The sequence below is a fragment of the Acanthaster planci genome, linkage group LG14 (assembly GCF_054643075.1).
Source record: "Acanthaster planci isolate LZ-2023a linkage group LG14, COTS_SCS, whole genome shotgun sequence".
Classification (NCBI taxonomy): domain Eukaryota; kingdom Metazoa; phylum Echinodermata; class Asteroidea; order Valvatida; family Acanthasteridae; genus Acanthaster; species Acanthaster planci.
This window is the reverse complement of record NC_141790.1, coordinates 11568915-11591915: the sequence shown is the minus strand read 5'-3', so window position 1 is coordinate 11591915 and position 23001 is coordinate 11568915. Positions and strand designations below refer to the sequence as shown.

At 41.4% G+C, this 23001-nt stretch overlaps 3 protein-coding genes across 6 annotated transcripts; 1 reads left to right on the top strand and 2 right to left on the bottom strand.

The window, feature by feature from the left end:
- Window positions 1-1078: 1078 nt before the first annotated feature.
- Window positions 1079-12082, bottom strand: LOC110981034 (sucrase-isomaltase, intestinal-like). The gene is made up of 23 exons (XM_022238186.2): window positions 11462-12082; window positions 10798-10938; window positions 10087-10286; window positions 9538-9715; window positions 9162-9258; window positions 8761-8873; window positions 8539-8664; window positions 8190-8318; window positions 7763-7882; window positions 7340-7453; window positions 6875-6962; window positions 6539-6656; window positions 6022-6158; window positions 5796-5830; window positions 5419-5538; window positions 4904-5061; window positions 4339-4426; window positions 4151-4219; window positions 3570-3712; window positions 3259-3353; window positions 3081-3130; window positions 2552-2728; window positions 1079-2370 (listed from the first exon to the last, which is right to left on the bottom strand). The coding sequence occupies exons 1-23, from the start codon at window positions 11756-11758 to the stop codon at window positions 2299-2301; spliced, it is 2865 nt and encodes a 954-aa protein (XP_022093878.1). The 5' UTR covers window positions 11759-12082; the 3' UTR covers window positions 1079-2298.
- A 950-nt stretch (window positions 12083-13032) lies between these two features.
- LOC110981009 (uncharacterized) lies at window positions 13033-17511 on the top strand. Of its 4 annotated transcripts, none has more exons than XM_022238132.2 (6): window positions 13033-13171; window positions 13687-13820; window positions 14219-14438; window positions 14835-15040; window positions 15777-15852; window positions 16012-17511. In XM_022238132.2, the coding sequence occupies exons 2-6, from the start codon at window positions 13707-13709 to the stop codon at window positions 16203-16205; spliced, it is 810 nt and encodes a 269-aa protein (XP_022093824.2). In that variant the 5' UTR covers window positions 13033-13171; window positions 13687-13706; the 3' UTR covers window positions 16206-17511. The 4 variants fall into 4 exon arrangements, with proteins under 4 accessions (XP_022093824.2, XP_022093827.2, XP_087001467.1 ...); XM_022238135.2 differs by having other exon boundaries at window positions 13040-13171; window positions 13668-13820; XM_087145341.1 differs by having other exon boundaries at window positions 13040-13266.
- Window positions 16791-22797, bottom strand: LOC110981008 (uncharacterized). The gene is made up of 6 exons (XM_022238131.2): window positions 22241-22797; window positions 21612-21766; window positions 20901-21089; window positions 19489-19701; window positions 19070-19307; window positions 16791-18937 (listed from the first exon to the last, which is right to left on the bottom strand). The coding sequence occupies exons 2-6, from the start codon at window positions 21669-21671 to the stop codon at window positions 17937-17939; spliced, it is 1701 nt and encodes a 566-aa protein (XP_022093823.2). The 5' UTR covers window positions 21672-21766; window positions 22241-22797; the 3' UTR covers window positions 16791-17936.
- Between the last annotated feature and the right edge of the window lie 204 nt (window positions 22798-23001).

Here is a 23001-nt window from a genome sequence, read left to right as displayed (position 1 = left end):
TCATAACCCAATGCATAATGTAGAACGGATGTCGGGCGTAAGGCGAAGTGCCTCTCGCTTATTTAGAAAGCAAGCAAAGGAAAAATAATTCGTGGTGAATTTAGAGCAGACTTATTTTTCAATTTATCATGATTGTCGCACAAAATCTCCGGTGGATTTTGCCCGGCCAGTGGTGTGTTGTTTCAATTTCCATGTTAAAGTCAGGGGATTTCTCGGTGCGTCTTTTTGAAACAAGTCACGTATCCGCATCTATCTGACCGATTGTTGTCTAAAATTTACAAAATAAAGAGGGCACAGAGGAAATCAGAAAATGTGTAGCACATGTATATAGCATCCATATACATGTATTCATCTATATTCGAAATTGCTTGAGGTGTATGATCGAAGCCACTCAAACTTTCAAGTGATGAAGATAATTTTCCTTCTGTTCGAGACAATAAGACGTAATACCTAGTTTTAATGCCAATGTAATTGACGAATAACAAGACAAAACGAATGGAGTCGTTGCTCAACTAAGATCATGGACGGATTATGAATAGATCATGAATTGTGCAACAGATGGGAATAAATATGCCGACAGAGGGCGCACAATAGGTCATCCAACAGTGGCTGATCAAACTGTTTCTTAGGCCCTTTTCCAATACTCGACTTCGGCTCCGTCTCAGGCCTCAACTGTGTTTTTTTTACCGGTACTTACTAATTTTGAAGTTGTAAGGGCAATAGTAAGTCTGATAGCGCCACAAAACATCAAGTAAGATGCAAACGAGCCAAATATTACAGAACTTCAATTTAATCTAAACGCTTCAGGCCCACAGTTGGGGATTAGTTTCAAAGACGAAGCCTGAGACGGAGACGAAGTTGAGTATTGAAAAATGGCCTTAGTGCGTTAGCCCTTATGTCTCTGTAAGATAACCATCAGCAACCACAACAGTGACGCAAGCACAAAACATTGACGCAATGCAGGCTCTCGGGTGAACTATGTGTGTGGACGGAAGGCAAAATCACATCATTATTATTGTGGATGTTTGCCAGTTGGGCGCTGAAATTCAAGTTCGCTATAAATCCACTGCATGTTAAGTTGTCAAGTTTATAATCAGTTTCGTTTTAATTTACATTTCATCGCCGTTTACATTTTCCCAAATTTTCAGAAGTTAAATTGGTAATTTGTACAAAACATGTTGAAAAGTATGTACAGTTTTTGCTTGATATCACATTATACATGTTATGTAAGGAAACATTGGAAACTCTGTCCAAAATCTTTGTCCATCGAAAGGAATTTAGAGATTCTTTCACAAAAGCTACTGTTAAAAAAACCTAAAACAATCTAACGGCCTTCTGCTAAAGTTTCTAATGGAATGAATGTTCTCCACCGATGATCAACCATTCATCCAAAAATTAATAAAGAGGAGTTACTTTGCACAATATGTGAATAAAAATGACAGATACTTTTTACGGCAAACGTACTATAAATGTGAACTCGGTGAATGAAAATACAAAATTTAATTCCGTAACCTTTTGAGAATCAGGACTGTCTCAGTTCTGTTAAATCAAACTCAACTGTATTGCTTTCTAAAAATATCTAAACAATGATCTGAATCTCAGCAAAAGAGAATGAACAAGTTTTCGTTTCTTTTCCGGATAGGGCCTACATTTCTAAGCATCACTATCGACTAAAACAGTGCTACAGAATTCTTTTTCAGTTCTCAAAGTCGTGGGACTAACTCGATATGTTACATGTTCCCTTTTTGGAAAAGAAATTTGTAAGTTGAAAGGTTAATGAAAACAAAAATACAAACATCTCAACGTGGAAGCTTTGGAAACAGCATAAAACAGTTGTTTGAAGCATTTTTCTGCAAAATAAAAAATGCTAGTTGTACCTCTTAAAAATAGGAATGCCAAACTAATCTATTGAAGTATTACAACTCCACTTAGAAAATTCAAAAAATGGAAGGAAGTACTATCGATTATCCATTTTTCCTTTTCTGCTGATGGAATCGATACTAAGGCAGTTGGATATAATCGGCGATAATTATTCAATGGGAATCGATAGCCCCGAACTTCCAGTCATAGAAAATACACACACAACTTATTTCATTTCGGATGCTCGAATAGGAAGTAATGTGTTAGTCCCAATTTCAGAAAGCATGTTGCTTTGTGAATTTACTTTATAGCTTAAACTGGAACTGGAAATCTGCTGTAAACAGTTTACATAACATTGCAATTTTTCAATTTTGCTCGAGACCTACTGTTGCCAGGCAGGCTATACCTAACTGCTCCCTGAAATGACCGTCTGGTGTCTTAGTACGGTGACTGAAGGTCGATTCGATGGTCAGATGTGATGTCCAGATCAAGGTCCCATATGTCAAGAACCTGTGTTGAGAAAAAAAATTATAAAACAAAAGGTTTATGGCAAATGGAACAAGGCATTCAAGTCTTAATGAATTCCCATGAATGTGGCTCAAGCACAAAGAAAACTGTAACTGTCGTCTTTACAATGAGAGCATATTGTATAAAACGCCCTCCAGAGTAATATCTGGGGCTAGTATCTCACCTGATTGAGCCCGTCGTAAGTGTACGAGGTAGTCGGGTGCTGGACATTGTCGACGTACAGCTGGCCGGCAGGGTCCTTCCTTAAGCCCACAAACTTAACTTTGTTGATTGTCGGCAACACTGCGTCGGAATTGTAGGCCACCATGCCTATTCGTTGGGACAGCATTTCGAGCTTCAGCTGCAAAATCGAAAAGGGAGTCGATCAGAGAGAATTTTATCGGAGTTGATGGGTGAACTTTTGTCATCTGCTCTTCAAGGGTATTTGTGGAGCAACAGTGATACTGACGCATGCAAGCAAAAATTCAGGAATGCAACATAATCAGGTTAGGACAGCATCGGAAATAATATGCATCGTTTTTCTAACCACTAACATTAAAGAGGAAAAAGGAAGAAAGCGAAAAGAAAATAACAAGGTTCCATTTATTAACTCAGCTAATTGATATTTTGTATCCTGCTACATATAGATCTGCAACTTTGAGCACTGCAGACGGTGTGCACCATCAGCCATTTCTTCACAACAGAGGACTTACGAGATCTGCAAAAAACTGCATATAGATGTCCATGTCGCGTTCATAAGTGTCTACAGATAAAGGGAAATGAGAAGATAAAAACTGAAGTTGAAATCAATTGACTTAGGAATATTTGCACTTTTATGACGATCGTGTATATACTCCCCCTCTGTGTTACATGTAATTTTGTCATATTTACCTTGTGTTTCGCCGTCATCCCACCAAAGGTCACCTTTTGCAAAGTCCTCGTTGTTCTCCGGCATAGCAACCCAAATCGTCAGCGGGTTCATACGGCTGTGGGAAGGAGACACCAATTCAGAAGGTCAGCAAGAAAGAAACTGACAGAATCTCAATGGACAATGTACATCTATTCACAAAGAAGTGTGCTAAATGCTCCGGAGGATGGCTGTGAAAGATTGAGTCAAGCCCAAGACATCTTGACCACAGGTACAGATGTCTTGCTTAATTTCCAGCGATATTCGTAGGGTGCCGTATATCTGATTGACTCACGTGTAGTATGTGTTATTGCCAGGCTCTTGTGTGGCAATAATGTATTCCCCGCGGATGAATACCGGTATCTCGTTCAACGGTGCAGAGACTGTGGTGTTTGATCCTTTACTAGCCGTCTCCAGTATAGATCCAAGAACATGGCCCTGGAATTACAAAGGTATTTCTTCAATAATTGTCTTCTGGGGAACAGCAAAAAAGCAAAAAAAACAGTAAAAAAAGGAAAGTTTTTCGTCTTTTCATTTCCCTTTGCTCCAAAAGTGTGTAAAAAGCCTAAAGAATGTAGTCCAACCTGTCAGAAAAAATCAATGTTTCCTCCCCTCCCCTTCAAAAAAAGTAAATGCGTAGGCCGAAATCTTTCGCCAACTGGACGTTACTTATAAAAGACTATACATGTACTAGGATAATGATTTGTAAATGTTATACAACTCTTAATTAAGGTTTTCTAAAAACTAAAGCCGGGAATTTTCAAAGCGTGCATTAGACATTTAGTTTAACAGAGATTCATTTTTGAGTATTTCTATCACTCAAAAAGAAGTGTTTTTAGGAGTGCATTTGACATTATTCAGGTCCATTTGACTTACCGCATCTTGCGGATCATAGAAATAATAGAAACGCCATTCTGGATGATACATTGTGACAGTTCGGGCTCCCTGGTGAAAGAAAGACGGAAAAACAGTGAGTAAAGGGAGTTATATGTGTTTAGGATTATACACTTACAAACATAACACAATTTAAGAATTTCTTTCATGCGCTCAATTCTAATCTTCACCTCTTTGACCACAGGCACAACCAGCAGGGCGTTACCAAGCATAAACTCCCAGTCCACATCCCATACTCGGATCTTGTCTGATATAAAGCTGAGGAACAAAGTTTTAAAAAAAATGTAAATGTGAAATCGCGTTGTAATGCATCATACGTTTTGTAAATCCTACAATGCGCAGTTCATTTCTCCAGGTAGTTTTATCACAAGGACTGAGGGTCATAATTTCCAGTGCTGTGCTGTACAAACGGCCAATAAAAATACATTATAGCTAATAAATATTCATTGCTTTTTCTGGCCTACACAATGTGTCTCTCTAGATCTGTGCTTGAATAAAGCCCTCTGACAGTTTGGGAAGAGTTTCTTTGTCCCTACATACTGATGCATTTGAAGCATTCACTAACACCATCAAACTATAGCGGTTACCAACCAAAGACGACAGCAAATTATCCTATGAACCAAATTGATCCCGCTAAGGCCATGTTACTGTTAAACCATGCATAGGCTTAGGTTAAACGCTCTTTAGTACAGCCAAAGTCCGATGAACCAACGGTAACGCAAGGACAAGTCTCACTCGTAAAACGGTGCTCTGGTGACTGCGTAGCCGTCCACGTGTGCGTGGTATAGCTGAGTGTAGAGATAAGGCAGGATGCTGTATCGTCTTCTTGCCATCTCTCGCATGTTGGTGAAAATCTCGGTGTCGGTGAATCGGAAGGCAGCAGGGTCTACTCTCTAGGTTTGTCATAATCACAAAACAAACGGCGCATATTAACCTTCTACTTGCACTACAGAATCTTAATACAACAGCACCTGTCGTTTTCTAATCTTAAATTCCTCCAGTTTACACCTATGCGTATGCAGGCTCATGCAACAAACAGCGAGGAAAACGAGGCCATGGACAACATGACTCCATGATTATAATGATTTTGAAATAAACGCTACACAGTCAAAGTCATTCAACTCCAAAATTGGGAACGTAGCCTATGCTTTAAGTAGACGAAGAACGTGATTAACGCAAATGTTGAGTTTTAAATGGACAAAGTTTTGCATTTTTTATTTCGTCAGAGAAGCAAAACCTGTGAGCCTTACGGATGTGTTGAGAGATCTGTAGATTCGTGCAAGAGGTTGATAGGCGCCAAGTTGCATCCATCGCTGGCAGAGCTCAGGGGACTCTGGCTCACCGACCGTGCCGCAGATATCGGCTCCCGTCTGAAATTGTCCGTCATATGAAAAACCGTCAAGCCAAATTGGAGGATTTGTGATTGATCTCATGTGTTGAAAAGTGAAAATCTCCATCATCTACAGTTTCTTTAATGAACCTTATTAGTCCTCAAGCTTCCAGGCCGTAAACAGCCTGAACCGCCATGTTCTTCCTCCACAACGAAGGGTCATTCACCTTTACGAGTAGCAATGTGTTTTAATTCAGGTATATTGCTGTTTTTAAAAAAGGCAGAAAGGCAACTCACGAAAGGAATGCCGAACATGTTGAACTCATCAACTCCTGAAAAGGAATTTAAAAATGCGGAAACCGGTTAGGTTGGTTTAAGTGCACTGAACGTTCACTTTTCGTCTAGGCTATATGCTCGCTATAAGTACACCCTTGGTGTATTGCATGAAGTTTCTGATCTTGGTGATTTTTTTTAATAAATGGCGAGTTGACAGTGGCAGGAGCTATCTTGTCCACAGCCTTACCTATTATTGAACGGGTCATGTCTTTCCATGTCGCTGTACTTCTGCCCAGAAAGTGGCCGGCAAATTGTCCGGTGCCAGCAAACGAAGCACGTGACAGGGTCATAGCTCGCTTATCTTTGTATAACAATTTCCCGGCACTAGGAGTGGAGAAAATCAGGATAATTACCAAATCAGACCAAGTCATTTGGGAATGTGCAAGTCCTTTCAATGAACTCTGTAAACAGGAAGAGATTCGTTAAACCATGTAGTTTAGTTCCACGTAGGTAGGCCAGGATTTACATTGAATTGTTTGGTTCTGTCGGAAGACCTGGTAATACGGCCATTTCACGATAGTGCGCCACCAGGAATTCGAAAGGCGTTGGCCAATCACAATGCGCAAAATTTTAGAAGCGTCGACAAATTTCGTGTGTTATGATTGGCCGACGTGTTGCAAACTCTTGGTGGCGCACTATTGTGAATCACCCGTATTGACCCAGTATTTCGAGCAGTGCACCCGGTCGTCTTTCAGGGTACTTACTAGTTGGACGCCTCGGCGGCGAAGTGCCCGTAAAGGCTATGCACATTGTAGTGGATGCCCTTCGCTAGTTTGGAGTCCATACATAACGTCTCATAGTACAACATGGAGCTCTTCAATTCTGGAGTAAAAACACACGTTAGAATGCACAAATTAAAACTGATTTCGACAGTGATGACAAGTTGTGCAGACGGCACTCCCTATTCAGTGAAACAGTTAAGTTGAATTGCCATTTTATGATACCGAAGAAGTTGAGTGTAGTTTAGGGTTGCGTCTACCATAGTAAAATTTCGGCATAAATAATTCTGAGCCACCATAGCGAGAAGATTCTTTACGTACTGGGATTATATGGTGGAGCGTTCCATTTACTCTCCAGGTCGCAGCCGATTCGCGAACCGTTCATGAAGTTACCAGGCTCGTTCTCAGTCTGTAAACAGAGAGTGAATAGAAAGATGCATTACAGTCACTGAGCGGCTCCAACGACGGATCCAGGAGACAATGGGCGCCCCCCCCCAAAAAAAACACCTAAATGTAGCCCTGCCGCTCAGAAAGATCATAAAAGGTTACATAGAAGTTCCAAAAAAATGTAGCCCCTCTCAGAATACATGTTTGCACCCCCCCCCATATCTCCGGAAAAGGCTGTGGACCCGCCCTTGGGCAGCTCAGCGTTCATTACTAGTAATCTTCGACAAGTCTTAAAGAGAGTATTTAACATTAAAGGCCACTGTCCTTCCACAACATAACAGTGTTGGCGGCACATTGTTTATACCCTTGTAATCTGTTTTGATTACTTCACAATCTTACCATGATTATGCCATCAAACGGGAGGTCTTGGTGAAGCATCTGAGCGAAGGCGCCCCAATGGACTTTGGCAAACTCATGGGTGAAGTCCATGTATGCTGTCTCGCCGTGCCAGCTCTGGGGATAAAACATGTATAATTTAGTTTTTTCTTCGTTCTAAAAGTGAACTTTTACATACTTATGGATAGCATTACTTTTGGGGCATAAGTCTAGCAAGCCTTCAATGAGATACATCGATTTGGAATTGTTGCCACCCGATGTACCACTGCATAACTGCAGTGAACAGTTTGCTTACTGAGAGAGCTTACTGGATAATCCATAATATGATTGTTCCAATTAAGGCAGGCTTGAAATTTTTTGACGCGCTTGCTAGCTCCCCCTTGCTGTTAGTAAGATATATCTGTGGATGGCATAAATAATACTCACCACACCAAAGGCAGGAGTGACACCATCCGTCCTGTTGACCAAAATGCCGTGTTTCTTGGCGTAGTAATATGGCCAGTAATTGAACTTTGGAGACGGTATCTGACTGCTCAAAGCTGGAGTCTTTTACAAGAGTAACAGCAGTTTTAAGGCAATTAAGAACTGATAACATTTCCAGATGCATGTTATTCGTATTAGATTTTCTGAGTAATAGCCTAACAACTTGAAGATGTTTTTTAAATCAACACTTTTGTGAAAGATTTAACCACAAGTTGATGTTACTGCTGAAGAAGTTAAAATATCTTTTTATACCATATTATTTTTGCTACCAGTATTCAAAACATTAAGTTTCATTATGAATCATGGCAGTGGGAAGGTTTTCTCATTTCGATGATACATAAATACTTGGTGTAAGGCTGATGACCCTTACCAAATGGATGACATATTTGTACTGATATGGGTGGAGATAGTTGTCGATAAAAGACTTGCGAACTTTCGCTTCGTCGTGAGTGAAGGTAAGATAGTACCGTTGATAATCCATGCCACTGAAGATAACATCCTACCAGGAAGAAGACACGAAAAGAACTGAAAGGATAGGTGCGAGTTGTAAATATTTTGTTTTCTTTCTGCTGTCAAAATCATACCATCTTAATACAGTATCATCGCTGTCGTTATGTTTGTTTCATCAATATCACCATCCTAACATCTTATGTGTCATTGTCTTTATTATCACCACAGAAAAAGAACCTCGGCAACTATAATTTGACTTAGTTACTCACAAATGGTACTTCGGCCTCCACGTTTTCCTGAACAAAATTTTCCATTGCCTGGGCGCTTCCAAAAGATTCTATCCCAAGTTGTAGCCCAAGCGCCCAATAGGGCGGGATTTCAGGCCGTCCTATCACCTGCGGGCGAAGACAAGAGATCATCGATGATTCCAGGATATGGTATCTACCACTTGTGAAACTGATAGAATTGGAAAACCAAATTCGGGCTCAAACCTCTTGATACTGCTGGATGACTTGCTCCGGCGATGGCCCGGTGAATATGTAGAAATCGAGAATTCCGCCGGTGGTTCGCCAAGTGACGGCAGGCATTGGTGTCAGATGTACATCTGCATTGTAAACGAAGGTATCACCAGATTAGATAATGAATTGGGACGAAGCATTGCTCAGCGACAATATGATGCTTTTGTTTCATCTTGAAAGCTTAAATCTTTTTCACATTTCTTTATAAAATGCAAATTTAATTTCCTGCGATGAAAATGTTTCACAACGTGCACATTGTTAGTCCTCGATCTCCGCTAGTGTTATCTTAGTCGTCTCATTTTGCTTGGTTTCGTTTATTCGAATTTGTTCGCGTACTTGTTAATTCTGTTCTTGCACCTCTCATGATGACTTACCCATGGCGTTACTGTTGTGAAAATACATTCCGAAGGCATTTCCGTCGTCGTCAACGTTCAGGAAGAAAGGATGGTGACCGTATAGGTTTGCATTTTGCTAGAGGTGAACAAATAAAATTCCACTTGCCATTTTGTCTCATTGTTGATACTGTGACTTTAGTCGTTAAATGCATCTATAGACCTAGACTTTGAAAAACATCCCCAGAAAGGCCATCGAAGTTTACATGAATTTGTTTTTCAAAAATTCTCTTCCCCTCCCCCCAAAAGAAGTTTAACCCCCCCCCCAAAAAAAGACTAATAGTCATAGAAATGGAAATTTAGTACAAGATGGACTGCTCGAGTCACGTGAGCAAACACGTGACATGATGATACTCACTGTGTCATCGTCAGGGTGGCCTGGAGCGCTGAACATTCCCCACTCCTTCCAGTTCATATCATGCCTGAGGTCATCTCGTCTATGCTCACCGAAGCCGTAGAGTAGGGAATTGGGTAACTTGAAGGTAATCTGAAGGAACTGGTCTTCGAAGATCAGAGCCCCCAGAGTGGTATCGATCCTGCAAAGGAGGGAGTTTATAAAGGAGATTTGTGGCTCTCTATCACGAACTGTTCTAGAAGTGCAAGGTGTAGTTTTCAATGAATAAGTACTTCAAGATGGCAACTTCACCAACTTATCCAGCAGTGCACTATAAAACAACGTTCCCCTTAATAAGTGCTCTAGCAGCTTTTGGTTCAAACTTAACATTACTCGAGACGCTATAGGCCCGACAGCTTGTAGCAACACCGTAAACCATAGGTGTTGAATCAACACCAAACTCTGTGCTTGGTGTTGATTCAACACCGGTGGTTTACGGTGTTTGCTACAGGCTGTCGGGTAATAGTGTAAGAATTATACATGGTTCTCTCCCCTCTATCGGCGTAACCTTACATGTTAAACCGTTGGCTCGTGCGTCGAGTAAGCTGCATAGTGAATGGACTCTGAGTGTAGTTGAAGATGTAATCGGTCCAAGCTGCTTGACGAGCGGGCTTGGTAACATCGATCGGCACCTCATAGCGAGGTGTCCACATGCGATCTTCTAACTCCGGAAACTTCCAGTCTTGGTAGGTCACATAACGGTACTCGGATATCTGTTTGTAGGTAAATCGAAATTTGTATTTAATGGAAATAGATTTGACACTTCGAATTTTCCAAGCAATCTGTACACCAATATAAAGAAATCCAGTGGCAGGTTTACCAGAAATTTCCTCTGATTGGAAGAGCATGCGAGATTGCGAGAAAACAAACTACTTCCCGAACCGATTTCAAGAAAGATAAAATAAAATAACAGCCATAAAAGCCTCACAAAAAGTCAAAGGAGCAGTAAACAAAACAAAAAGATAGGCCTATAAAAAACTGCATGTTAAAAACTATTCTGCCCCAGACATTATCGACTAGTCAAAACAATCATCTTCGTATCAGGAATCGTGTCCTTTAGTTGATGAAATCATGCTCGTTAGAATAATTTTTTTCACAACTGTTAAAGGACATCATGTCTGAGTAGGTCAGCGGATGAATAACATGGAGGCACTGCTAAAGCATGGATTCTTTGGCACAAGGTACTCCTCAACATTTCAGGAGATTTGATATTCCGATCCAAACCTTGATATGCAGTCTGTTCTCGGCCTGTTCGTCCACGTGAACCACGAGGTTTTCGGCCTCTCGGTAAAAGAGCCTGGGAGTGCGTATCCGCTGGAGATAGAGGTTGTATCCCGACGTTAACACCTGCGGCTTGCCCATGACCTGAGGGAGGACAGAGTCGGGGAAAGAGGTTAAAAAAATTCAGGTGTGGGGGCTCAACTTTTAGTAAGGAGTAGATATCCTTCAATAACATTAGGTAACCCTAACTGTCTTTGTTTTCACAAGCACGCCGTCGATATCGGTTGAAGTTAAACTATTCATTTCTAATTTATTCCTGGAATAAATAAATAATATTCCTAGGTCAGTGTTGTGCAAAAAAAATTTAATAAAAACATTTCTAGATGAGGCCAATACAGTAAAAAATTCATTCAAAACGCTAAGGTGAGAGTCAATACAAGAGGAATACAGCACAGAGACTGACAAAGTGCCTCGAGCAGTGTAACAAATAATCAGTATCAAAAAGGACCCCAAAATACAAATCAAAACAGAAACAACAATTTGGAAAAGACAATTTGGAAGACGAGTAAACGACAGTTTAAAGGAAGCGAGATTTCAGAGGTATTTCAGAAGTCTGTGCAGTCATATTTGAAATAAATTGACATTTTTTCTTATTTTACGGACTTACTTCGTACCCGACCCCACTGGGTAGGTAGCATTCAGGGACGACCAGCTCGCGATTGAAGGTCACATCGACAAAGCAACAACCCCTGGCTCGGCACTCTCGCTCCGTCGGCATGTTGAGTTCGGGGAAGCAGTCCAGCCGACTGTTCTCTTCGTTCTGCGCGCTGAAGCGACACTCCACCACCTGGAATTTCCAGCTGCCGTAAGGCCGGGCCGTGACGATCAGCGACGGCAGCATGACCAGAAAGAGACACGCTGCCAGTGCCACTAGTCCCACGATGATGGCTGCTGCTCTGTTCATGTTGCTTTTAAGTTTTTGATGTCAGTTTCAAAATAGAGGCCTAATCGGCGGGGCTCAAGTCCAAGTAAACCTACTGTCACCAACTGACAACTCCGCGCCTATATCTATAGCTTTGCAGGGATGGTGCCTGCTCTGTTCTAACCAAACATCTTCACCTCACTCCCAAAACTGAAGCTCGCTCACTAAGTCTAGTTTTCCGGAAAGTTCGTAGTATGTCCGAGAGTACAGCGCCGTGAATCACTTTTTAGGAATCCCTCAGAGTTGTCCTCTCATGCACAAAATGGCGTCAATCAATGGCGGCAATTTACGTCGCACGATTTAACAACGGCCCAGTCGTACAAACCTATCTCTAATTTTATGATTAAGGAAGTTAATTTTTAACTCTGCTTCGAAGTACTATGGGTTAGGCGGTGCCATCCAGCAACGCGCACCCTATGTTTACCTATCGGTTTACTACACGGCACTGTACAGTGTGATCCAATGACTGAAGAATGCAACGTCCGGTTAATCATTACCAAGGGTAGCGTCGGGACATTATTGTTATTTATTTTTCAAAGTAGTATTTATTCCTTAGACTGTACTTGGACTTTGCAGACTAACCAAATATAATTTGAATATGAAAGATATATACATTATGCCATTCAATTTCGATGTGGATTAGGGGAAAGGCGTGTTTTTTTTGTTTTGTTTTCCGACGAGATTTCATGTTGATTAGTCAACCTGCTTGTTTTCACGTTTCTTTGGGGTCAGGCCTCTTTAATTGGGAGCACAAGTTGGCAAAACTGCAGCAAATTCGTCTCAGGTCAAAGTACATGTACGTCTGCTGTCGACCTAGTCTGCCCTATGATGTACAACGGTTTGAAACAACTCCCTCCCCATCATTCCATTTTGGTTAAATCATGTTGCGATCTCTTGTTAGTAAACATCGGAAACAAAATAACTGGGGGTTTGGTTTAGTAATGAATACAGTTCATTTTTGTCTCATCTTGCCAAAAATAAACCTCGCTCTAATCTCGATCCTACATGTTTTAGAATTAATATGATGGGGGGGGTTGGTTGTTTACCTTGTTTTGTTTCTGAATTTTTACTGGACAGTTCATAAAGGATGAAAAATCTGTTTATATTATCATACGAGAAAGCACAATATGGGCGATTCGCATCTGAGAGACGGGATGCATTATTATTTTACAATTTTTTCTGTCGTGTCTGACATCATAAATAAATAAATTTTTGGCTTCACCAGGAGTCAATAGAGGGCGCCTTTGCAATTTACTGGTGTGCCCGTGGTGCTATAAACTATCCACGTGCGTTCGCTTCGCGCTTGTTGTTGTACGGTGGGTTGACAAGCCAAGTCGATGAAGTTGCAGTTGTCTGGATTTCCTGTTGTCGTTGAAATAAATTAAAACTTGCTCGGTGAGTGGAAAAATCTCTTTGCATAAAGTAAGTTTGTACGCACCAAGAATATGAAAACCTGCGAAGAGCATCTGTCAATTGTCATGGCATGCAAGGTATAAAACACTTTGCTTAGCAATTATTGGACTAAGTTAGCCGGTTGACTGATCATGCCCAACATTATTGAAAATAAGCAGATTCTGTATTATATATATTTGTATGTTATAATGACAATGATACAAACATTGGCCTTGAATTTAACTGAAGTGTAGCGGCGTAGCTAGGATTATACTGGGGGGGGGGAATGGGGCACCAGCGTCTTATGGGGGGGCACCAGCTTTCAGTGGTGTGGTTTTTGAGGGCAAGTTTTTGTTAGCCTCGTTCAATATCCATTCGCCCCTTTTTTTCAGTGGGAAGGCACCTGGGGGGCACCAAGAATCTATGGGGGAAGAGGATACGCCCCCCGGCCCCCTATGGCTACGCTCCTGCTGAAGCTAGTCTTTTCCATTCTTGCCAGATATCCTTTTACTTTACAGATTTTTATCCAGTAGTTACAATGGATTCAAGCAGTGCCGGCCAACCAACAAGGCGATGGATCGGTCGGGGACGAGGCGTTCTGGGATTGTCAGTTCAGCAGATATCACAGAAAGAGACCAGACCAGGACAACAGGTCAAGAAACATAAATGGAACCTTGAATATACCATGGTTAAGCCTTGCCGTGTCTATGTGAAGTGGTTGCATAAACCATCTCACCGTCTCAATATAACCATTCGTCCATGATACAACACTGGCTATTCGCTTCCCCCAACACTTAGCTTCTCATCCCACCCAGGTATTCCTTGTTTGAGTCATGCAAAATTTACATAATTGTGAATAAAGAGCCTGTCAGTTGAAAGACTTACAATGTTTGCCTGCAGTAAAAATGTGGCTTGCAGAATGTTAAAATCTGGTTGAAGGTTATTCGTTCAATCAGGTTTGTCAAATGTCAAGTGTTTCTGTCACATTTATGCATTTTAACAGATGGCAGGTTAATCACAAATAATGACTTTGCTTTTTATTTTCCACAGGGGAGACTTAACAGCGCTTTAGCTGAAAGCCAGAATTCTAGGCCATCTGACCCTTGTAAGACATCTAACTGGAATCAACAGCAAGCGGTCTGTCCACCAGCCAACCAACACCCAACACCAACACCAGACAGGAGAGACATAGTGAGCAGTAGTGATGATGTCAGGAGTCAAGACAACAACGGCAATGGCAGAGCAACGAGACCACTACAAAATAGGATTGGTAAGAGGGAGATCTTAGACTACAGAGTGGGGGAAAGTGACTTTTTTGTTTGGGTGGCGATTACTTCGAATAAGATGTTTGCCCCCTTTTTGTACCCCAAGACAGACACGTACCTACCCACAAGTTATCAAGTAATGACATCTCCTACCCACAAGTTATCAAGTAATGACATCCCCTATACAAAAAGCCAAAAGTAGACTTTGAAACCTGAAGCCATTTTAACTGCTTCCATCAAAACAATATGGGAGAACAAGAAGCTTTGTTTTGGACCAGATGTTGAATGTAAAAACACCAATAATTCTCAGCCTGTTTGGTTATACATGTATATTATATTTGCTCCATGGAGTGTAAAGCACAGCAGGTCAATTAAAAATAGTAACAAACCTTGCCTTGCAGTTGGTGACAACAAAAGCAAAACCAAGAGGTTACTCGCCAAGTATAGCTACAAAGCCAACCAGAACAGTCCACTGGGCTTCTCAGAGCTCGACATCAAGCAGGGCCAAAGGTTGACTCTGGTGGAGAGACACCCAACCAACGAGCATTGGTGGAAGGTCAGGGATGAGACGGGGGCAGTGGGCTACGCTCCCGCCAGCTACATGAAGGTGAAGATTGGCTTCTTGCAGAGAGTTCTTTTTACACTGGTGGAGTAGTCTTGAATCACACCTGAACGTTGACTTGATAAAGCCTAGCGGGGCCAGAGCACCATTGATGTGACTGACTATAGAATGTTCCAGCAACCAGAATCAGAAGCCATTTTATGGCAATACCACGCATCTGTGCAGGTCTTATGTGCACATTCAGTGCCCCTTTTGACTAATACTTGGAGGCTATGACTTGTCAAAATTCACACTTGCTTCAAGATTAAGAATGGATGGGACATAAACGTGACTGAGGTATCACTACAGAAGATGAGTGGCCGAAGGCAAGATTCAATATGACTACACTTAAGGGAAAAGTAGAGATGGCTGGAAGAAATAGTAGGCAAACAACATGCAAGACTTCACAGGAATGCATTTGAGGAACGATTCAACGATTCAATAAACGAAACACACTTCGGAGAATGTCAGATGACAAACTTAGCTTTCATAGCGAGTCCTGTACTCTCATACATTGGTCCATGATGAGATATGATTTAAATAACTCAATATGCATTAAACTTGAGGACAAAACTTTTGGAAGCTGATACAAAAATAGAATTTTGTTTTCAATCCTCTTTTTTTTAATCGTGTTTTATAACAAGCCTATTCTTTTCAGACTACTCTATAAGTATAAACTGGTTGTCTCAAAAATCAGTCGTGTTGAATAAAGTGATTAGAATCCTTTTATAATTATTTTCAGATTGAAGAAACCAGACCTAGCGTCTTACCCTGGCTTGCCGATACAGATGGACAGAGTGAAGTTCCTTCTGAGAAACGTAAAGATTTTCCATATGAGAAGTCTTTGAATTTGATTTAAGTCATGAAAGCAAAGTAATCTCAGACTGGTTTTGGAGAAAACGTTCTTCTGTCATTTCACACATTCTTGATTAATTAAATAATTTGTTTGAGATGCTTTTCTGTTTTTATTCAAATAGCTGTTTTGAAACCCTACGTCTCAGCCTACAACAGACAGGCGAAAAATGAACAGAGCAAGGCATCCGAGAACAATTACTACTGTGGCGTGTGCGACAAGAAGTTGAATGGACCCAAGCCATATGGTGCCCACATGGTCAGCAAGGCCCACAAGGAAGAGGTTGAGATAGCACGAGAACGAGGGGAAGATGTGTGAAAAGCGCAGAAGAGGAAGGACAGGGTATGATGGGAACGGCTCTCCCCAATGGCATAGTGCTGTCAAATCTGCTAAGCATGTGCAAAATCTGCTGAGCAAAAATGAGCTACAAGACAAAACTTCAGATGATCTGGTGCACATAGATTGCCACTGGTACCCTGCGTTTAGCAACTTGTGGCTCAGGACTAAACCACCGTATCCAGTGGGGCTTTCAAAGGAACAGGTTAGCGTCTGTGATGGCTGCTACAAAGAAACCAACATGTATTACCTTTTAAGAACACATTCTACATTTGTAGGTTCCATTGTGCTTTTGCATTCAGTCTACTGTTATTTTGGAAAGTTTCAGTATTGTATTTCAGTATTGTATTTTGTACTGTGCTTTGAAGGGACTCCGGGAAAGGATGGGATTTTTGATTATTTTCTGCAAGATATCAGCAGGTTTTGTTTCAATGGTTAGAAAAATTGAAAGTTCCAGTTCCTGCACCTGTTATTTTCTGTGATTGTGAAGTTTCTGTAGCGATTGTGCTTTGATGTGAATAGGTTATTTATTTATGCTTGACATGGAACTGGAAGGGGCACTAACACTTTGCATATATGCAAATCAGGAAGCCTCAATTTATTAGCACACCATTGTTTAAATTAGTCATTTTTTTAAAATCATGTAGTACATCATTTTCATACATTTATAAATTATGTGTACATGTATTCGGTTTTATACCTCGTCATCTTGCCAAGTCGGGTCTTTTCCCAGTTTAAGCCACATCTGGAGCACACTTTGGTAACGGCTTGCAATGACACACGTGTCTATGGAAGCCAACAGCTAGCGGCTGAAGCTACTTCCCATAGACACATGCATTATCAGTAACCACAGCCAGTTGAGTTAGACATAGCCTTACACCCAATCCGCATTCGTAACTCAATGGCTTTGCAGACAGGCGTGGGTGACATGCTATGTAATATTTCTTGCATATTTCAGGGGAAAAAAATTAAACCTCCTACAACTTCTTTCCAGACAGAGTAAGTTATTCAATACATTTGTTGAAGTCTCCATGTAAATCTCCTGCATGCATACAGCGCCCCCCCCCCCACACACACACACCATGAAGTGGGGAGGACCATTGGTAACTTTCGGGGGGGTCAAAGTATGTTAGGAGAAAATAATTCTTCTTATCAGAAAAGTATTGACAGTGTGAAGGGGAGAGAAATGGACTTTCGGGGTCTTTTGTTCAAGATCAGTGTGCTTATTTTAATTTTGGGATACAATTAACTGTTACAAAATAAAGATCTTCTGCCAAAGTTATGTTAACATTTGTCTTGAGTATTCTGTTACATCACGTTAACGAAAGTTTTTTACATTTGTTTTCATCAGAACAATAAAATTGGAAAAAAACCTTTTCAGTCGTCAGTCAAACTTTGTTTGGTGAACTGTCATGTCTCCAATGGCTGTTCATGAAAACTGTTGATATAATGAAGATATTCGTGACAAATACCACTGACTGGTATTGTGATGAACCTGTGAGGGCTTCTGAACACTCAAGAACCTTCAGCAGTGATGGGAGCCTAGTGTTAAATGTTGAAAAAAAGACCATCAGGGGCTAGTTACTTCATACAACAGCTGATAAGTTGATTCCTCCATTACTGGGGGCCTCTAGTGCACGGCAGTCAACTGCCTGACTTTTTCTTTATACAAGCAAGAATACAGTGGTTGAAATTTCTATGTTTTAAACACAATCATGTACCACTGTCTTCACACTTCTCATTTGGTAGTACTTCCTCAGAGGCGTCTCTAGACTCGCTCTCAGTCTGTTCATGGTTGGTTTCAGCTGCAATAGAATGATTTGCTCCTGGGGAGACTTGTTCAGAGTCTAGAATGTCTTTGCTGAGCATAATCACTTGATGTTGGTCTGTTTTGTCATCAGAGACATCTTGGGCCCCCTCGTTGTTGCTTGGCTCTTCTAAAACATCTTGTTTGTTGGAATTGGAATTTTCGTCCTGTGTTGCCATAGTTACAGAGCCAGCTGCTTTGCTTTGCAGAGCCTCGTCACTGTCGCAGTGGTTATTGCAAGAATTAGTAACTTCCTGATTGTCATCTGAAGCTTTTGCCTCCAGTTCATTACCTGTTGCCATGCCGACCTGTTCGACATTTTTATCTTCCTGTTGAAGAAGCAGATTATCAGCAAGATCATCACGCATGGAACACTGAGGGTCATCTGATGCAGGGTTTTCAACGGGTTCGGCAACTGTAACATTTACTCGTGCAACTGCATCCATTTCATCTTCCTGACTCCATTCCCTGATTTCTTCCAACGTTCCACTTTTCCCTTTGACATCTTCGTCATTTGACATATTCCTCTCAGGTGCTGCATTTTCTATTTCTTTCTTATAGTCACCATGGCAACTGACGCCTGCCACATCAGTGTGCACCTCCTCCACGCTTGACATTTTCTGATGTTCTGACTGGGTCAGGAAGATGGCTTTCCCAGCAACCACCTCATCGTCCTTCAGCTTGAATTTGTTGGCATCATACTTAATGATTGACGATAGGGAACTTGAAGCAAGTGACTCTGTGATGTCTGTCCCATCGGCAGTTTTAATACTGAGGTGTCCCTCCTGAGACTTTGTGCAAGCCTCTTTTTTGTTCTTAGACCATCTACCTCCAGAGTCGTCCACAGTGGAAGCCGCACGGTTTGTGTTCTTGCCGTATCTCTCTAGGAAGTCCAAACTTCGGGATACTAAAAGTGTAACGGGTGCAACAAGGAAAACTGTGGTTTGTTTTTGTCTTAACTGCAAGACTGAACTCTTGACAATGCCGCTTGACATCTTGAAGTAATAAATGAAAGATCTGCACAGAAATCTTGACTCACCGGGTGCTGATGCTGTATATCTTTTGTCATTTCCACCTCCCTGCTTCTCCCCCCTAACCCGTGGGGAGGACTCTTCTCTAGGTGTGTCCACCTTCCAGGAGTACCATTTGGTGTTGGTACCCGGCATCACTGGTAACAGAAGGCGGGGTATTGGAACACTATTGTTTGAGGAGGGCCAGTGTAGACGCAAGGGGTTGTTGTCATCGCTGTTGTGGCTGCGCTGCTGTTTACACATACCCTGAAAGAATGCCAAATATGTAAATCAGGGAGCATTTTTAGTCTGGTTAAGGAATTGTCCTTACCCGCAGGCATCTGTGAGTCCCCATGACAACAGTTTATGCCTAGCAACCCAACATAATTGGACCCTGGCTATAACATACATCTTTGAACACAATGTTCACAGTGACATCTTGAGCTACCTTATAACTGGCCGAGCCATCGCAGTTCCTAACAGCATTGGACAGGTATGTGACCTGTGCATACAGCTCCCGTAGTTGGTGCTTGGCCTGGCCGTAGTCGGAGGGACTGTGTAGTATGTGAAACGGCTTGACAGGTTGCACAGTGTGTTTGTAGAGACCGTGGGGATTTTTGGGAACTCTCAAAGGTGGGACTTCAGGTTGTCTCTCATTTTCCTGATCAGAAGTCGTGATGAAATGAAAACAATGAGAAATACGGAAAAGGATTGTATTACAATATAGCAAAGGGCAGCTGCAAAGCCTGCAATACTAAAAAAAGGAATTGGAACATTGCATGAAAATCTTTAATTTTTTGCATTTTAATTATGATAGCAAATCATTTATCTCTGAAATGGAAAAATGTATAATACTAAAACTACATTATTGCTTCAGATTTTTGAATTTTTGAAAACCAGTGTCCTAAATTTAAGGGATCCTTTATTGTTTATTTCATGTTGTCATTTAAATTTCTTTTTAGATCTTTGTCATGGAAAGAAGCCATAGATCTTTTTCTTTTTTTTTTTTGGCAAAAGTGATTTGGTTTGATTTTGTTACATTTGCTTAAAATTTTTCAAAATAGCGAGGAGCTTTTCCCTCCAGCTTTGTCCGAGTGAAGATCCTGGTTTTCTTTGACACTGAAGCTTTCAAAATCTCCACAAGCTAAACGTCTACACCACATCTTTAAAACTAAGCGCTTGAGCCACATGGATGAGAGAATATTGACGGCCAGCTCACATAAGATGAGTCATGCCTGGCTGTCTGACAAAATTGGAAAAAAAACTCGGTTCATAAAACGGGCACATAGCTGAGGAAAACCTGATAATTTATTTATTCTGTCAAGGAAAGCAACAGTGGATGACATTATATCAATTTGGTACGTGGAAGTCATGCTTCAGGCTAGCATGTTATATTGAAGTTGATCAGTGATTATTTAAGGTGAGGTGTCTTGGCATGTGAAGTATTTTTTTTCACGGGTAGATATTTTGCAGCACTAAAGATAAATTTATGAACGAGAATAATGGAAAATCTTCCTTTAGTTTTTGATAGATTTTCAACAATGATTTTTGGAAGTTCTTTCTGAGAAGACCATGCTGTATATCTTCAAGTTTGTTTTGTTATTTACATTTTCTCATGATGGATCAAACTTCAGCGACAATTTGCTTCATTTTCAGCAAGTATTTCTGGACTGTCTCAAAAGTCATGGGATGGACTCTGGGCTTTGCATGAGCTGCCAATTTTTTTTTATCTTGAAGATCACCACGGAATAGAATGAAGACACTTGTCAGAAAGTACCCCTTATCCTTACATCCAGAATAAATTTGGTCAGACTCAACGTGAACTGTGTCGGTCTTGACTCATCAAGAGTCTCCCCTCACCTTTTGCACCTTGGATTGCACCTCGATGCGCTCATGGTCCTCCCACAACTTCTTGGCACTGCGGACACTTCGGCCCGTGGCTATCTTGGGCAAGGAGGTGGTCCTCAAGTGATGCGAGCGGCGAGAGGCGGCATCTTGACGGGACGCACTGATGAAGTCACGGTCCAGATGCTCATAAGAGATTGCCGTCTGCCGTGAAGAGAGGGGAGATGGAAATATTGCTTAATGTCTTTCATCGGAAAGACTTGGGAATACAGGCCCCTGCCTACAATCTCAGGAACCAATATTGATGCTGTCAACAAGTGACATATCACGTTATGAAGACAGTGCATGTATTTTGTTTGAGGATAAACAGAGCTTACACGAACTCGTTTGATCCAAAATAAAATTAAAATGATTTACTGTAACTGCAGCAGCAAATGTGCTTAAAACAAAACTGGGATACCAATTCTGAAAGGAAATCTGAAAGGAAATGAAAAATGAAGTTTAAAAAAGGACTTTTACTGTATCCCGAGCCCTTTCATTACCAATTGTTGGGAGGGAACCATCCACCCCCTTTTTTAATGCCCCACCCCTTCTCTGAACCTGTCTTCAAACTGTTGCCTCTCCCTTTTTACCAATTCCTCCCTGATTGTTATCTGTCTTCACTGAAATTTGCAGTGACATAATGATTATCAGTCTCACACACACACTCTATGCTCAGTACAGTACCTGCATCTTGCGAGGGTAGCGTGTGTTGCCGGCAGGGATAGATGAGGACAGGGAATCCATCCTCACAGAGGGCCGACGATGCGGATAAGATGCGGATTAAGATGGACTGTGCATCATCACCGTGAGCTCATATCCTTGTATTAGGTTGCAAATATCTGGGGAAGGGGAATTGAATTTATGAACTAGCAAAAACTAGAAGGGAACTGGGTATGTCCTTTCAAACAAGTCTGGATGCTCCTTCTCATGTTGATACATTTTGGGAGCAGTGAAAATGAGTTCAATAGTTTACAAATCGGGGACCTAAAACTCAATGCCTTCTGAAATACAGTGGTATATTTAGAGCCACAATAAAAGCATTATATTTGCTAATCCAGTTTTGTAACCTAGTAATAGATATTCTTAATGTCAAAAAACAAATTCTTGGGTTTACGCAAATGTTAGGATAGTTGAAATGTTTTTAAAAACGGTACCGTTGCAATGCCTCTCTTAAATCTGTACACGACAATCAAATCCCATCTCTGAAATGTAATTTATTATCCTTTTGGTTTTCATCATTAAAATAGTTCTAAACCTATTAACATCTGTATTTGACTATAGCCCTTCCCAACAACGTGTGTTCCAATACTTACTCTCTCGGGCCACGGAGGTCGGACGAAGAACCAACCAATTCCTCAGAAAACTACATGTAAGAGATCGCTTCAACGACTTGGATGACTTACTGCCTCAGATTCTGAGTCATTGCCTCTTCACGAATCGATCTTGATGTCCCGCTGTGATCTTTCCATTGCTTGGTTACATGATGTCCATTATAAGGCAGACAATGTCCGGACATAGGAACAATAACACGAGCTTCTGAATATTTGATCAAGGAGAATAAAGCCGACTGGATTTCTTAAGAAGAGATGGCCTTTTATTTGTCAGTTTACAAAACGTCCAGACCAAACCACTGAGCCGTCCCCGATGCCGAGTTGCAGCTTCAAAGAACCGAATTATTTATGAGAAAAACGGGGGAATACCTTCACATGTTCGAGTGTTGAAGATCGGTGTCCAAACTTAAATTCATTAATCGTACAAACCTCGCAAAAAACAGCTACAAATCAAGCCCAAATGCACACTGCACGAAAAAACACCACCTCTCCGGATAAGTACACGGCGCGTACTATTAGCAGTGTGTGACTTCCGTGTGCAGCAAGCGTCCTAGCAACGTACCCCGCGGGTGTCGGGCCGGGGTGTAGGGGGGGGGGTGCATGACCTTGCGTTCTGCAACAGTGATCGGGTACTGAGCAGGCTAAAATGTCAAAGTTTCAAGGTTTCTGTTTGTCAAGTCAACAAGGGAAGTACTGGCTGATGGTACTCCTGTACTTCGGCAGGTCAATAAACACTGATAACC